The sequence below is a fragment of the Prionailurus bengalensis genome, chromosome C1, assembly GCF_016509475.1.
Source record: "Prionailurus bengalensis isolate Pbe53 chromosome C1, Fcat_Pben_1.1_paternal_pri, whole genome shotgun sequence".
Lineage (NCBI taxonomy): Eukaryota > Metazoa > Chordata > Mammalia > Carnivora > Felidae > Prionailurus > Prionailurus bengalensis.
The window spans coordinates 148222332-148239949 of record NC_057345.1 but is presented as its reverse complement, the minus strand read 5'-3'; the positions used below and the strand labels follow the sequence as shown (position 1 = coordinate 148239949).

The 17618-nt window shown below is 42.4% G+C and overlaps 1 protein-coding gene across 4 annotated transcripts in view; it reads left to right on the top strand.

Annotated features, from left to right (window-relative positions):
• ACVR1 (activin A receptor type 1) overlaps positions 1-17618 on the top strand; it is a 141452-nt gene that overhangs the window by 72065 nt on the left and 51769 nt on the right. For all 4 annotated transcript variants that reach the window (XM_043576775.1, XM_043576772.1, XM_043576771.1 and 1 more), the window contains one exon: positions 2244-2317. In XM_043576775.1, coding sequence (XP_043432710.1) covers positions 2251-2317 — 67 coding nt within the window. In that variant the 5' untranslated portion in view covers positions 2244-2250. The remainder of the gene's footprint in view (positions 1-2243; positions 2318-17618) is intronic.

The following is a 17618-nucleotide window of genomic DNA, read 5'->3' as shown; positions in this document are numbered from 1 at the left end:
GACACCGGGCAGCAGCAGTGAGCTGCAGCTCCCAGCCACGCTGTCACAAGGGTGAACAACTGACACACCTACCACCATTCTGTTCCCCGAGAACCATTCTGTGTTTCACTTTCAGTACTGTATTCAATACATTACATGAGGTTTTCAGTACCTTATTGTAAAACAGGCTTTGATAGGCTTTGCATTAGATAATTTTGCCCAACAGTAGGCTAATGTTAAGTGTTCTAAACACATTTAAGGTGGACTAGGTTGAACTCTGATGTTTGGTAGACTAAGTGTATTAAGTGCATTTTCCACTTCTGATATTTTCAACTTAGGATGGATTTATCAGGATGTAACCCCATTGTAATAAGAGTAAGATCTGTATTTTCATCCTGTAATTCACTAAATGTTCTTGCATGACCCTAGGATCCATGTACCTCTTTTAGGGACAGGAAGGTTAGCGTTGGAGACTGACTTAGACAAGTAATTGATTTCAAGTGGTGTTAGCCCAGTGCTGGGTGCTAGAAGTGACTGCTGATGGAGAGGTGTTTCACCAAATGTTTGCCTTTTGAGCTAGGTCATGAATGACAGGAGGAGGGGAGTAAGTAGAAGAAGGGTAGAAGAGGACACTTAGGGCCGTTGAGGCAGAGGGAACCAGCAGTGTGCTCCCCGTTCAAAGGCATGGAGACAAGATGGTGATGGAGGAGTCTGTATCTGGTTGTGACGACACTGGCAGCCACATGAGGCACTTATATGCCACAAATCAGGGGCTTGTCATAGAAAAGATCTTTGTGAACATGGACATAATAACAGTAAAAGAGGACACTAAAGTTTCATGTGCTTTAAAAAGTGTAAAAAGAAGGTACATTGCTTCTTCCTTACGTTGCTATTCCTTACATTGCTATTAGAGAAGGAGTGGACTGAAATATAATTATGGACCAGTTGAGATGAGGGTGGTAAGATAAGATGGGGACGTGGAGAATGAACAGTCTGACCACCAACCAAAATTTTTGATTTTAATATGAACCAGAAGGTGTCCACTCCAGACAGCTTAGATAGCAATAGGCTTTTGCTCTTTGCTTTGAGCTCTAAGTGTAAGATAGATAGCACACTAACGTGTGCATTAAAGAACTTGACCAGTTTTCTTGTTTATTTACCATCCAGAAAATCACAACTAGTCAAAGGTTTAATTTTTTTTTTAATCTTTATTTATTTTTGAAAGAGAGACAGTGTGTGAGCAGGGAAAGAGCAGAGAGAGAGAGAGAGAGAGACAGAATGCGAAGCAGGCTCCAGGCTCCGAGCTGTCAGCACAGAGCCTGACATGGGACTCGAACTCACGAACTGTGAGATCATGACCTGAGCCGAAGTGGGACGCTCAACCCACTGAGCCACCCAGGGGCCCAAAGGTTTAATTTTTAAAAATTATTCTTGTACTAAAGAATTAGTATAACCAGACTCTTCATCATATTCCCAAAATTTTGCAGGAATTAAGTTATTATTAAAAAGTTCTTTGTTGTAGTCCTTTGACTTAGAAAATTGAGCTTTTGCCAATTTAGGGCAATATCAACTTGAAACTCATATCTGGTATCTTACTTTCTCTTGATTATATAGTTTGATGTATTTCACATTTACATGATTTCTTCCTATCCTGGTTGTGTCTATCCTGCATTGCTTTGTCATAGATGAGGGATAAGTTGTAGGTTTTTTTGTGTTGTTTTTGTTGTTGTTGTTGTTCCCCTTTTGGGCTGTGTGATGATGCTCTACCTCTAATTCTTTTAAAGTAGAAGTGAGGTTCAAAAATTATGCTTGAATTATTCAGTCACTTAATCTTTAACATCATGTTACAACAGTCTATTCATATTTCTCAGAGGTTTTAAATTTAGTGCCAATTTTGCATTTCATAGGATAAGATAAAATTCTAGCTTAAAATTCTTTGAGAATGCTTAGCCTTCTAGCTGGGAATTTTTTATGTCCTTATTGAGTTGCCTCTAAGAGGGTAGACCCTCTGGACTCAGAGAAAGTCGCAGCTGCCTTAGAGTGGCCACCAGTGGGAGGTAAATCTGATTAACTCCTTAAGATGATTTGTTTAGAAATACGTAAAGGGTATATGTTTAAATTTACCGAGAAATAAGGCGACATATGTGAGGGGGATTTGTAAGAAAGGCCTTGAATGGCAGTTTGAAGATAGTATGCTTAATTTAATTTGTCATCCTACGGTTAAATTTTTTGTTTTACTTATATGTCTTATTTTTCCTCCACAGTTGTACAATGGTAGATGGAGTGATGATTCTTCCTGTGCTAATGATGATTGCTTTCCCTTCCCCTAGTATGGAAGGTAAGTGTCTCACAGCTATTTGGAGTAGGGTAAGTTTCTGTGTAGTGTTTGGCTCTCTGTGAACTAGGTTGTTCTTAATCCTGTCACACTTCACACTCCTCCATTCTCCCCCTTTGTTAAGACTTTATTTTTTTAAAGTCATGTTTTTGGTTCACAGCAAAATTGAGAGGAAAGTATAGAGAGTGCTCATATACCCTTTGCCCCCACACATTCGGACCCTTCCCCATCACCAACATCCCCCCACCAAAGTGGTACACTTGTTATAACTGACGGACCTACACTGACACGTCATATTTATCCAAGTCCGTAGTTTACGTTAGGGTTCACTCTTGGTGTTGTGCATTCTGTGGGTTTGGACAGATGTATAATGACATGTATCCACCATTATAGTATCATACAGAGTATTTCATTGTCCTAAAAACCCCCTGTGCTCCACCTGTTCATTCCTTCCCCCCACCCTCCTTACCACTAGCAACCACTGATCTTTTTACTGCCTTCATAGTTTTATCTTTTCCAGAATGTCATATAGTTGGAATCGTACGATATGTAGTCTTTTTCGGATTGGCTTCTTTCACTTGTGAGTAGGCATTTAAGGTTCCTCTGTGTCTTTTCATGGCTCATTTCTTTTAGCAGTGAATAATAGTCCATTGTCTGGATGTACCACAGTTTTATTTATCCATTGACCTACTGAAGGGATACATCGGATGCTTCTGGGTTTTGGCAGTTAGGAATAAAGTTGCTGTGCAGGTTGTGTGTGGACAAAAGTTTCCAGCTCCTTTGGGTAAATACCAAGGTTTGTGATTACTGGATTTTATGGTAGAGTATGTTCAGTTTTATAAGAAGCCTCTAAATTGTCTTTCAAAGTGACTCTACCATTTGCATTCCCACCAACAATGAATGAGAGAGAGTTCCTGTTGCTCCAACTCCTCAGCAGCATTTGGTGTTGTTAGTGATTCTGGATTTTGGCCACTCTAATAGGCGTGTAGCGGTATCTCGTTGTTGTTTTAATTTGCATTTTCCTGATGACATCTGATGTGGAGCATATGCTTTTATATGCTTATTTGCCATCTTTCTATCTTCTTTGGTGAGGTAGCGGTTAAGATCTTTGGCCCAATTTTTAATCAGGTTGTTCGTTTGCTTATTTTTGAGTTGTAAGAGTTCTTTGCACATTTTGAATAACAGTCTTTTATCACGTGTGTCTTTTGCGCATATTTTCTCCCATTCTGTCACTTGCTTTTTCATTCTCTTGATGTTGTCTTTCACAGAGCAGAAGTTTTAAATTTTAATGAAGTCCAGTTTATTATTTCTTTCATAGATTGTGCCTCTAAAAAATTATTGCCGTACCCAAGGTCATCTGGATTTTCTCCTATGTTTATCCAATAATATTACATTATGTAATACTACGTAATGGACTTTACATTAAGTTTCTGTTGGACAGTGCCGTTGTAACCAATTTAGGTATCTATAGTCTAGATTCTGTTCTAAGCAGTGTTAAAAACATTTCAATAATGCTACAGTACCGAGAAATTATAAATTAAGATATAAATATATAAGATAAGATATAAATTAAGGATCCCCTGTGGTAAGTTGAAAAGAATTGGAGGTGTTTAAATCAGAGGAAAGGTTGGGTCCTAAGTTGTAAGAATTAGTAAGAATTGGGTTGGAAAAATTTGATGGTAGTTCAAATTTTTAACAAATTTTACCAGTCGTTCTCACCTGGGAGTTATTTTACTCTCCAAGGAACATTTGACAATATCTGGAGACCCAACAGGAAAACAGGAATTTTCCTCCTCTGTGTAATTGCTAAACTATGGCAACTAGGAAAAAAAAATCTACAGAATATAGTGGCACAAAGTCCCTCCAAATTCCATTCCCTTCCCTAGATATAGTATCAGTTTCGTATGGTATTAAGCAGTTCTTACTGGTTTCATTCGATATCATGGGTGGGCCTGTGGTTGTGGGTATGTAGTATGAAGAGAGAAGAAGTAGAGAAAGAATGGAGAAGAAAGGAGAAAAGGGTGTTTATGAGTCAATATTAACAACCATGTCATGGGTTGTTTTTTCCTGCTTTTAGCTCTTGAACTGCCCAAAGAATCCGGCAGATGACCCCCTAAAGCCCCAGTGCAGATATGTCATGAAACAAGTCAGTCTGGCTGAAATGGAAACAGATTGCCCCTGAAGTCCTGCTCTTTAACATATCACCACCACTAGGATGTTTACAAGGAAGGAAAAGGACTCTTTATTCTTTAGTTGCAATAGCTTTTTTTTTTTAAACCAGAATATCCAGTGCCTGCTACAGCCTAGAGTGCTCTAATCCTAATAACAGTTGCCTTAGTCCTGTCTTCCCTTCATGACTCAACTCCTTGTTAACTGTCAATAGCATATTCTGTGAAAAGACTCTTTGTTTTTGTATATTTACTAGGAATTAAAAAAAAAAACCCACACTGAGAACCCTTGATTGTAATGTACTCTAATATATTCAACATTAGTCATAAAGCAAATGTTAAGTACAAAATATTTCACCGAAAGAGGAAAATAATAGGGCAGATAACTAAAATCTTTATACTAGCTCCAAAGATTGTTGAGTGCAGACCTTTAGACTACCAAGTTTAAAATGAAATAGAACCATGTTTGATGTTTGCAAAGTAGCTATGGCACCTGATTGATTGTGCTTCAGTAGAGCTAGATGGCATTACTGGGGCATAAATAAGAAAGTCATAGGGATTTTATTCCAATATATTTTGTTGGGTAGTGTGCTCTTTTTAGTTCATTGAAAAACAACAACAACAACAACTTTCCCTTTGTCTCCCAAATTACTCCCACATGTTTCTTAAATGTTGATTGGAAATAGTGTGCACTTCAAATAATAGGTCCCCAATAGTGATTTTGGTAGAGTTTGGTTAGTATGAGTGTACTTTAGAATATTTCTCAAGTTGTATGGAATCCTAAATACTCCATGTCAAAAAAGACTAAATAGGTCTGGAAAATACTGCTTACTATAACTATCTCCTTGATGATCATAGGCAATACTTATTGAGTGGTGGCTAATATATGCCAAATGTTTTATATGAGTTATTTCCCATAATTCTCATGATTACCTTGATGAGATAGGTTTTTGGGGATGTGCCTTTGAATTGGTTAAAACTCTCGCTCAGGATTACACAGCCAACAAAAAGGTATAATATACTTTAAGGAATGGTATTCAAGAGCTTCAATCATTATCAACCTTCTTCAGAATATTGCTTTTTTTTTTTCTGCACCTTAAATTAGCTACATCCACACTGACATTATATCTGATGCATGCTAGACTCCCCCTCAGTCCAGTCTGTTTGAGAGCTGAGATGAGAGCAAATGATCAGGCTCCTTTACCTGGGTTTATGTTTTTTTTTATTTCTCATCTCTCATACCAATATTCATTTTTCATGTTCATTATATACACAACTCTAGCTGCAGGAAGAGTTTTATTTGCTCTCACCGAGAAGAGCACTTGAGTCCTAATTATCCGTATATCCTTCCTATCCCTTCCCATTAATAAGACTAATCATGCTCTAATACTGCTCTTATGCCACTGGGGAGAAGTCCATTTTTGTTCCAGAACCTCCATGTTTGGCTTTCCCTTTGTCCCTGAGAGCATTTGCAGGTGACGTCCATGACACAAATACTTAAAATGGAATATTGCTTCAGAAATATTTCTAAGCTAAGATGACCCACATTTTATCAAATTTGCAAGCCATAGTTAGATTTTATTATAGCAGGGAGCACTGGACTTTTGCAGAGGTTTGTTGCAAGAGGTTTTGGCCTGTTCTAGAGAAGATTGCTAAGTTCTAAATTAGTTTGTGGGCTGACTTGATTTTATTATTTCCAAAGCCATCACCACTCAAGACTTCCCAGCCCAATTACCCAATGAGGGAAGGAAAGGGATAACTTCAATGGACTTTTTGTTAGGGTCCACAAAGGTGCCCCTCTTTGCGACTGTAGAAGAAGAATAGAATAAGCCTTTCTTTGAATTTCTCATTATTGAAGATTCAGGAAGTTCTTGAAGGGGCGAGTGAATGTAAGAGAAATGTCTTTATTAAATTTGTTGCTCTCATTTCTCATTAATTTATCCCTTTTCAGAATAAAATCTTTTTCACTGACACATCATCAAATGAGAGACTTTTCGGGGAGAGAGATGAGAAATATTGAGCTATTGTTTGCCACTCATTACTAGGACCTAAAGTGTAAATATCTGATGGAAGTGCACACTTTTAAGATACTGTTTCTTTATTGTCAGATTTTCTTCTCTAACAGACTGGTGGTGTGTTAGTTGATGTCAGGTGAACTATGACAAAGTTTCCTTTTAGTTTTTTCTTCTTAGGAGATGTTTGTTTTGGCTGTGGGTAAACTGAAGCCACATCCATTTTTTTCCCCAGTGGACATTATAAAATGTTCATATTTAGTGTATTTATATGAGAGGAGGGTAGTAGCAGTAGGAGGTGGAGAAGACTCTAAAAATTCGATCTAAGTCAAATACTGAACAGATGTGAAAACAAATCGAAGACCCACGCTCATGAAACGATTTCCTTGTGGTCGGCAGTGAGAGGGCAGCGTAATAGCTTCTCGGCTTCTCTTTTTATGAAGATAGGTCTCAAGAATGAGAAGATGGTTGCCATCTCCTCTTTATGGAAAAACTTGCGAAGCAGGAAATTTGTAGATGTGTCATATATGCAACTTTCGCTCTTGGAAAGAAGCAAACACCAAGGAAAATAAGACATAATAAAAAATTGCTTTGTAACTCCCAAAACGCTATTAGCCCGTCCTCAGGAAGTTCCTTCTGCAGCCCAGCATGACCTCAGGCAAGCTTCCACAGATAATGATTATATGGAATAGTCATAATTACTCAGAACTCATGTCAAGTCCAAGATCATGTAAGACACAGGGCGGAGTGACTTTCAAACTTTTCACTGTGACTCACAGTAAGAAACATTTTAGCGTTGGACCCAGCGCATCTACATTTAGAAACGTTTTAGAGTAGGACCCACACACATCTGAAACACAAAATTCGTGCAAAAACAGCAGCTACTCTTACTATGTTTAACGTACTCCCATTTCTTCTCTTTTTTATTCCATTCGGCTTTATTTTAATTTAAAAAGAAAAAAAAGAGGCCTTGTTTTCAACCACAAAATCGATTTCCCAACCCACAAATGGTTCATGCCCCATGGTTTAAAAAGGTGACTCCAGTCTGCTCCTAGGAGCTCCCTGCCCGGAAGTGCCTGCTGCCCTCAGGTGAAAGCTCTGACCACCGACCTGTGCGTTCTCCAGCAGAGCTGGCCTGGAACCTTTTATTTTTTCACGAGTTCACGAAGCCCCGACCATCCTCTCTGTCCGAGCCAGTAGTTTGACAGGAAGAGGGAAGTTTACATTTGTGCCTCCTCAGCCTTGGTCGTTAACACTGGAACAGCTGCTGCCTGATTCTAATCAGCTGAATCTGAGCTCTGCAGAGCAGGGTGTTTTCCTAGATCCACGGTAATGCTCCATCTAATTCTTTGTTATGGGTTAGAGCGGAGCACCGACCTCCCGAGGATATGAAATTTGGGGGATGTGGCCAGGAGGGAAGAAATAAGAGGAAGAATGAAATTTCTTTTGGGCAGGAGGTGGTGAAAATCACTTTAAGGAAACAAAAACAACCACCTCTGCCTGTAATCGAATGGTGATTTGGAGTGGGAGTGGCCTTACTTATTTAGTTAGTTAGTTGTATTTATTTCCCCTTCTACATTCTGGTACCTACACCAAGCTAGTTTGTATGAAAAAAAAGAATCGGATCCATTCAGAAAGGTTGTAAAGAATAGATAGGAAAACAAAAACAAAACCAAAAACCCATAGTCCAGTTTAGAATTGGACTCATCTGGTGTGTTTATAATACTACACACTGCCATGGTGAATTACATTGTCATGGCTTCTCTTTATCTTCCACATCGTGTCCTAATTCATCTGCTTCACAATGTCAGTTTTGCAAAGTGTTAGGGTAATTTTTGGTAGGTAAAAATGATGTGGTTAGTCAGAGAGTCTTCTGAAGGGAAGGCTCTTGGCCATGCAGAGGAAGCAGGCCTTTCTCAGGAGAGAGACAGAGTGAGACAGAGTGAGACAGAGTGAGACTGTGTCATGAGCCATGTCCTTCGTCTTCACCGCGTCTGTGTGTGTGTGTGTGTGTGTGTGTGTGCGCGCGCGTGCTCGCGCGCAAGCGCATGCGCCCATTATTTCATTTCTCAGGGTCTATTCCTGCAGCGGCGCGATGGAAACAGTGACAGGATGATTGTGAGGAGTTTATGGGGAGTACAAGCAAAGTGAGCCCTGGAGCGTAGGAAGCCAAGAGTTCGTGGTGCTCACCATCTTATCCCCAGTGTCGAAGACAGCGCCTGGCATATAACTGGTGCTCAGTGAATATTTGACAAATGAATGAATAAATAATGTTGGCTACAATACTAATTATTATAATATAAGAAAAAAAAAGAGGAGACAGGGACTGGTCTGGGCTGAGGAGATGAGAAGAGCACATCTTTCGAAGAATTTATTCTGAGTTTGGGAAAAAAGAATCAGTTGTAGCACAGTCTTACAATCTCCGACTGATTAATTAGCACGAGTATGCTGGTAGGCGCTGGTGATGTCAGCATAACTAGAAGTGGTTCCTTCTGTCAAGGAGTCACAGTCTGGTTGGATAAGGCAAAGGTTAAAGCACAGCACCGGGGATATCAACAGGAAGGACCTTCATATCACACTGGGCTGGGACTGGGGACAGCAGTCCAGGGAGCAGGAGTTTGGCAGGATGAACGGGCATTAGACCAGCAAAGGAAGGGCCGAGAAGGACTTCTGATGCAGAGACGGGCCCCACCCAGAGAAGTCGTGGAGGTGGGGGAAATGTGAGGACACCACCTGCACGGTCCAGCATGGCCAGCGCCGTCTTGAGAAGGGAGCCGGGTTGAGAGTTCAGGTCCTACTGGCCTGGCAGGGTCTGGGGTACTGAGGTGGTTGTTCCCTATCCTGAGGGGAGCGAGAGCCATTGAAAGATTAAGTAGGGGTGGTTTGCATTTGGAAAGATTTGTGCAGCGGAAGTGGATCACGGGGTACGGCAAGGCGAGAGGTACACGGGTGAGGAAAACTGGTTCTCCTGTGGTGGTGGACAGGCCCACATGCCGTAGTTTGGGAGGCCTCCCAACTGTGGCAACTTAATGGTGGCAAACAACAAAAACAAAACCTGAGTTCAAAGAGTAGACCTCTGTTACAGACCTTTGTTATTATTATTCACGAATAACAACTGCAGTGGCAACTGAGAATAACCTAATAATAATTCCACTGCTACTTTTATTATGCAAACAGAAGCCTGAGCTGCTGACTTTTCTAGCAACTTTTGCAGGACATTTAAATCCCTCTAGCTGGCCCTTTGTTCCTGTGTTGCCATGGAGTGTCAATAAGCCCAGCTCAGAATAACCCAGGCGGTGAAATGCGAGGTACAGCTTGCTCGCTGGCATGTTGGCTGGCCAGGTTATACTGTTTTCATCGCTCCCGTCTTGGGAGGAGCACTGGGCAGCTGGTTGCCCTGGCAGCTGTGAAAGGTGTACGTCTCTTGGCTGCCCGGAGTTTGAAATGCAACCCAGGCTTGCCTGCCTACTGAGCATGTGCGGCTCCCGATTGAGCTGATAGCAACTGAAAATAGCCCACTGAGCACCTGTCCCTTGTACACCAGCCCCTGGCCGACTGCCATTTAGGACAGTGGGGACTCAACTTGGTGGATAGGTGAGGGGCTGCGTGGATTTTAATGGTTCTTAGGAAGATCTTAGAAACTTTGGCCCTGGCTGAAAAGGAAGAAGAAGAAGAAAAAAAAAAAAGCAGCAGCCTCTTCTGAGCAGTACTCTTTGGCACGTCTGGGGTTAGTGGGTGGTCACGGTGGCTGCATGATATACAGTATGTGCTAAAGACACCATACAGTTCTCTTTGCTCAGCCACAGTGTGGTCCAGTAGACTGAGAGAGAGGTATATGTTTTCTCTTGGAGATAATAGCTTTCCTGAAAAACTCCTGGAAGGTAGCCATCCAGGGTTTATGCTGTTTCAGTCTTAGAACGGGGAGGCATGGCGTTAAACTATTTTGTTTGATTTTCTACCTGTTCTTTAATCCCCAGTGATTGTCAGTAGACCACTTCTGCATGGTGTCTCTTTGCTAGATTATTCTTTCTCAGCAGTCCAAATGCGGCCATAGAATAGAATCACAGCATGTTATGGGGCTGCCTGTGCCCCTTTGGGAATCCTTCCCTTTCCTTCTGGGCTTTCATGTCTTCAGCGGGCTTGCCATTGTTGGGCACAGTTGGCATGTCAGTGTGGATGGAAGCGGGCTCTGGAAGGAAATACTTCTGAAATGACTGGGGGTATTAAAGCTACTATTTAAAAGTGACCCTTCGGAGATACTTGGGTTACCTTCAGGCTGTCAGTGCCCTGCAGCTACAGGAGCCGATGGGAATCTGTGGAAAGTCTGGCCTGCTGCTTTCGCCTTAGTTTGTGTTTAGATATTCTTGCTCCCTAGCCAGTGGCCTCGTGACACATCTCAGATTTAGCTGCCTTTCTTCTGCCAAGGTTCAAGATGATTGTGGAAGCTGGGAATGGTATGCAGTGCCACAGAGATTGGGGGCGGAGGGGGAAGAGAGGGTTTGAAAAGCCAATTATGGTCCACAGCACTCTCAAAAAATGCTTTCGGTGTCTACCTTGAGCGTAGGCACCTGGAGCCTTTCTGTGGGCTCAGGGCTGAAAAACGAATAAGCTCAAAATGACCCCCACTCAACCATGGCCTGGTGACTGCAGGATCCTTTAGTCTATTGACTACCACGCCAATCTTCTTCTTAAGCATTGAATTTGGGAGTTAGCGGCTTCTTGTGGACCATATTAGTTAGACTGATAGGGAAAAGAAGATATGCAAAGCAAAGATGAAGCTAAAGGCTGGAGTACAGATGCACAAGACATGTATTCATGGGATTGAAGGCATGGGATTCGTCTCGTAATTAACCTTGCCTTGGCGCTCTGGACCCGATAGGGCCTTAGGACGTGAGTTGGGGAATTGGGGGATAGGGTGGTAGCGGTTTTGGAGGCTTGAGCAGTGCCCCCACTTTTTACCCTCGGATAGCTTAATCTCTTGTGCTTCATGCAGGCTGTAGAGAATGTAGTCTAGAAATCCCCTGTTCTCTCCGTGCATTTTTCTGGGGGTGGGGTAGAGTAGGGAGCTAGAGAGGAGGAATTTAACTAATTGTGGACATTTTTACCTTTGACTCCAGGTACTGCATTGCCTAGGGGCTGGCATTCTAAGACTATTGTTCAACAAATTGGAGCCCTGCCCATCTTCTGAGGGATTTATCTCTGTGGTTTGAAAGCTTCCAGAAAGGTTGTTGGGGATGTGGTGGTGGTTTGTTGATTGTAAGTAAAACCTTGAAGGCCAAGTCACCGGTAGGGCACAGAAGGGCAAATAGAGGTGGGAGCCTTGTGCTGAGTCCACACTGTAGTTCCTTTCCCATCATCCTATACCACGCAGAGCCCTTGGTTAAGGTTTCCTGTAACGGCAAAATTTTCAATACAGCGCTTGGCTAGGAAACCCTTACTGGAGCAGCCGTGTACTCCCTAGTTAGCCTGTGGAACCCACATGAGTCAAGCACTCTGTGAACTGTGTGCTTCCCACACTGTGAACAGGGCTTCTAGCCTCAACATTTGATAGATGGTTACCACATCGCTGGTTCTCTTCAAATCCAAATGACAAAGGGATCGCTTCTCAGGCTGTGGTACTCTCTGTTACTCTTCCAATAAGTGGAGATTCACTCAGGGCCGGGCGTTGTCAATATATGGGGGTGGGGTGGGGATACTTTCTGGTCTCCAAGAGAGTTCCTTAGTAGGTAATTTCCGTTAGGTTTTGTAATCATTTGTTTTTCTGAAGGGAAGATTGAAGAAGTGTGAAGACATGATGAAGAAAAGGGTCATTATTTTCCCCCTATTAAAGAGTTGCTTCATTGACATGGTACAAGTATTAAAACGATGTCTTTGCTACATTCTGGGAATCGTAAAACGCATGGAAAAGACAGACCAATATTGTCTTAGGTCAGTACCCCACAATGTGCTTTAACTTGTTAGTCACTTAAACACAGACCAAGTTTTTGGCTTTGAAATAGAAGGTGTGGCTGCTGCAATAGGGCTTCATTTACAGGGATTATTTCAGAGACAAGGAGTCAGCTCAGACACAAAATAAACAGATGGCACTTTTTTTTTTCCCCCCCTCTCAGCTTCAGCAGTTCAAATGCAGGATGACTTAGGAATCCTTATCACCTTCAGCAAAGCAAGAAGGGGAAAATGATGTAATTCAGTCTTTCCCTACTCCCTGCTGAAAACGCCATTACTTTCACTGATAGGAGAAAAATGGCAGCAAATACCAGGGGCGTCTTTTTCACTGCTGAGCAGACAAGTCCTGCATGACTCCCCTAATGTGGCCGGAGGCCGGGCGCTTACTATGTTTTGATCATTCTGGTCACCTTAGCATCAGAGTAGCCAAACGTCCTCACGTCAGCCATCCAAGGAAGGAGCATCCATCCAAGCCCTGCTGTTCTATTAATGTGTTAAATAAGTCCTTGTTTTAGGGGCTCTTGTATTTTACCTCTTTCTTCTAACAACCAGGCAGACAGAACACCTACTGTACCACACCGCAAGTATTAATTTTCTACACTTGTAAGCCAGAGTAGGTGAACAGATGTGACGCTATGGCGAACTCCTCTAGGAAGAAATGGCTTGCACAGACATGCTGGCTCGGTGACTAAGCCTTGCCTTAAGATCTCTGCTGACATTTAAAGACTTTATAGGCTCAGTCTGCTCTGAAAACCAGCATCATGTCTCTTCCCACCTCTAAATCCTTTCCGTGAAGAGAAAATTCATCCGGAAGCAAATATCCATCAGGCTTGTACTCCTGTCAATCACTGAAGCAGGCGGGGGCTCTGTAACAGTGAGCAGAGTAGGGTCAGTCCCTCCCCTCATGGCGCTCCTAGTCCGGAGGAGAGACTTGGACATTCAGTAGCCAGACAGACACATGTGTGTGAGTGTATACAGGTGGTTCTTACTTTAAATTTGAGTGTGTGAACAAAGGCTTCTTTAAGAGAGGGTAGATGCTAACTAGGTAAATGGAGTGTAGGCAGGGAGGGAGGTAAGCACTCCACATGGAGGAAATTCCCTACCTAAAGGACCTGATATCTTGGAACAGGAGAGGCCTCCCAAGAATGGAGGGGATAAGAGGGGAGCCTAAGGATGTGGGGATCAGCTCCACCAGGAAGGACTTCTGGCCACATTAACCCTCCTGTCTCTCTTTGGAGAGTCACAGAAGACAGAGAGGATTACATCTGAATGGGGATGTGATTTGCTCAGTTCCAGAACGCTGGAGGCAGGGTACATTTGTAGCTATCGTCAGTTCAAAATCTTGGGAATCCTGAAATCATTTTATGTCATTGTTATTCTAATTTATATGTGATCCTATTCAATCTTTCTTAACTCCTGGAATATGTTTTCTTCTTCGCTTTACAACTTTGCCAAATATCTGTTTCTCTGATCAGGGGTAAACAAACAAACAAACAAAAACAAATGGAATTTGGGTTCCCTAGATGGGGGTTTTATAATGAGAGCATTTAATGGTGTTTGGGGTACCGTATTCCCGAGCATATAGCTTGCCTTCTCACCAGACCATCAAATGCCCTTCACTAGGCATTGCAGACTGACCTTTGTGTTTCTGTCTTAGGAGCAGGCTTCTGGCAGTGATACCTGGCATTGCAAAATCCATCACTGAGCTTTTGTTTAATGCCAGAGATCTCAAATGCTTTCCGATTCTGGAGAAGTGCCAAGCTGCACTTTCAGATTAGGAGGCCATGGAAGGACTCCCATATCTATAAGCCTAATATAGGCTGTCATTTCAAATGAATGAATCGTTTATACTGTTGGAAGGAGTCCAGATATGTTTGGGGTTCCTTTTTTAGCCTATATAGTTCTGAGCTATCTGACTTTTATAATAATAGTCTAATAACCATATTGTCATCTGTGCCACTTGGAGGTGAACCTCTAAGAAATTCAGCCTGTTCCTTTTGCTGACCTCTGGGGTGATAGTTGCAGGCTGGTTTACTTGTAGCAGTTTCTCATTTGTCTTTTGTGTCAAACTTTAGTGGGAGATGTGAGGTTTTGTGCACCATTTAGAATGGTAATCAGTTTAAATGCTTTAAAGCGTTATGGAGTGCATGACTGAGAATGTGGGGGATAAGCCCATGGTGGTGTGCTTAGATTTCTCAAGTCCCACTTAAAACATAAATGTGAAGATTTTTACTCCGAGGTACAAGAGCATCCCAAACTGTGGACAGACGTAAAAAGTCCACGATGCTCTCTGCTCTGCCTCTTCCTGTGACGACAGTCTGTCGTGAGGCTACGAGAGTAGGTGTGCACAGAGGATGAGCCCAGAACGAGATCTTTTAAGAGGTTTGGGCTTCTGAGCCTGCACCTCTGGTTGTGGAGCCAGCCCCCAGTCCTCCCAGGTGGCGTCAAGAACTCCCTGCAGCTCCCAGCCAGACCTGTGAGTGTGTTTGCACAGACCTGGTCCTGGTGATACAAAGGGCGCACAGTGCCAGCCATAACACTGAGTAATGCTGGGAGGTGCCTTTTAGAACAAACAATGTGGGTGAGCTTCGCAGAGAGGGAATACCTCTGGCTTGACATTTAAATTACTGAATTATTTAAATGAATGTCAATTAGGTGGAGTAGACTTGCTGCCTTCTGCCAGGGCACTTCCTAGTTGTTTGCAGAGGCAAGTGCAAAGGGCTTCATATCAGATACGGCGTTTCCTGTCTGTACTGTTGGAAATCAGTCACGGAAGGTGATTATCCATTCCTTGGTGTGCCTCGATGTGTACTATATGTATGTCACTGTTGGAGAAATCCGAGGTCCACAGACCCTTACCCGTGGCCCTAAAAGGGATTTTGTAATAGTTCTGTCACCCTGCGTGCCCCCTACCCCCAACCCACCCCAAATAAAAAATCACAGGCCCACACATGTTATGATTATTCCTAAAATTGGACAAGACTGAAACAGTGAGACATGGGCATTCTGGGGCCTGCTCTGTTCCTTAGAATTGTGGATGTTGAGATATGAAAACGCTGCTGTCTTGCTTTTAACCTTCTTTGTTGAGTTAGTAATCCTAGCTCAGAAATCTCTTTGGCATCTCTTCGACTAATCCACTCTGTCAGATGAAACTGGCAAAGTGGCATTTAACTAATGTGTGTGTGCATGCAGGCATGTGCGTGGTAGATGTGGTCATTCTTATATTCTTATGAATTTAGGGTCTGCATTTATATCTGGCAGTATATAAAAAATAGATTCATGATGGGCTCTTCTAAGTAGTTATATGGAAATACCCAACTTAAGAAGATTAAATGTTGGTGAGAAGCAAAATTGGACGTGAATCTGGTAAAGCTTGTGTACTTTCCCATTAGCTAACAGCTGGACTGAGCTCATGATTCCTCATATCAGAGATTAAATTAATTATCACATAGCACTGACAACCGTCCTTCTTCCCCTTTTTTCTTTTTCTGGACTGTGGAGGTGAGGATATGAAAACTCTAGTTTTTGACACCTTAAAAAGAATTACCTGTTTAAAGGTAGTCACCCCTCGGCCATCTGCATACATACAACTAGTAGAGGGATGTAAAGATTCAAGGAGAGTGTTTACTAAATGAATGAATCCCTTTGACTCCGTTTATGACCCCCACAGGATAAGGTCTGATTACAGTTTATAACCTGTCATGCCTCATAGTTGGGTATAGTGAATTGACCTTTACTGAAGTTGGTATTTACTCAGGGCTGCTCAATTCTGGCAAAATTCTGTAGGTTACATTCCAAACATCTGTCAGGCCATCCCCACATCCTGTCAAAAGCTAGAGACCTTGGAAGGGGGGTCCACATCTTAATGTCTGTGAGCTAGAGTTCAGTTTCAGCTCTAATTTTATTATCTATCTATCTGTCTATTTTTAAGTAGGCTCCACCCCCAACTTGGGGCTTGAACTCTTGACCCTGAGATCGAGAGTCATATGCTCCACCGACGGACCCAGCCAGGCACCCCAGGGCTCTAATTTTAAGAGCAGAGCTCACTCTGAGAGCACATTAAAAAAATCATTGTTGTTGTTATTTTATTTATTTTTTTAAATTTGACCTTTAATTTTTTTAATTTTTTTAATTTTTTTTATTTTTTTCAACGTTTATTTATTTTTGGGACAGAGAGAGACAGAGCATGAACGGGGGAGGGGCAGAGAGAGAGAGGGAGACACAGAATCGGAAACAGGCTCCAGGCTCCGAGCCATCAGCCCAGAGCCTGACGCGGGGCTCGAACTCACGGACCGCGAGATCGTGACCTGGTTGAAGTCGGACGCTTAACCGACTGCGCCACCCAGGCGCCCCAGATTTGACCTTTTTTATTAGAACCACAAGATGTCATTAATTCTTCTTACCAGGACTGTCTGTTTCCATAGGATCAGTGAGTGAGGCCTCTGTTGCCTACGGTTACTCGTTTCTGGGTGTTCCTACTGCACCATGGGCACCGTGAGTTGAGGGGCGCATACTCCTCAGTCCATTATCAATCCCTGAACAGCTACTCTCTTAACGTTATTTTCATTTACCCTTTCATCCTCACATGAATCCTTCAGCCAACCCAGTGTCAGTAGACACAACCTCTCTAAGGATGTATATCCTGGGATATCTTTGACCTTTGAAAATATTTAGGATTTTAAAATACATGTTTGTGTTTCAGATTTTCATACATTGTGTTATGGCACAGTTTTCAAACATAGTATTTTAAATTCCCTGCTGTAGATCACAAACAAATCAACATGATACTGTTAACCACCCCTCCCCTTATCCTGCCCATCCGTTTCCCTCCAAAGAATCATCACCTGTTGGGCAGCATAGTTGGCAATGCTCAGCCCAGCTTTGTGCCATTCAAGAGTGGCAAGCATGTCTAGACTCCCTGGAAATATTATCTTTCAACTCACTTTTGGCAAGTGTAAACTTTTGCTGGGTTATGTCAACAGATATATATGTTTCTCATCCTCATAGAAATAGATTGGTGCTGGAATTTCTCTAGGCAGGGAAAATAAAGACTATCTTTTGGCTCATTAAAATTTTTGCTCATTAAAAATGTCTGAGGCTCTTGATTCTCGGGGGTGAGACTGGTGACATACATACACTGTCAGCGGCTATTTTGGATCTCCTGCTTTCAGGCATGTC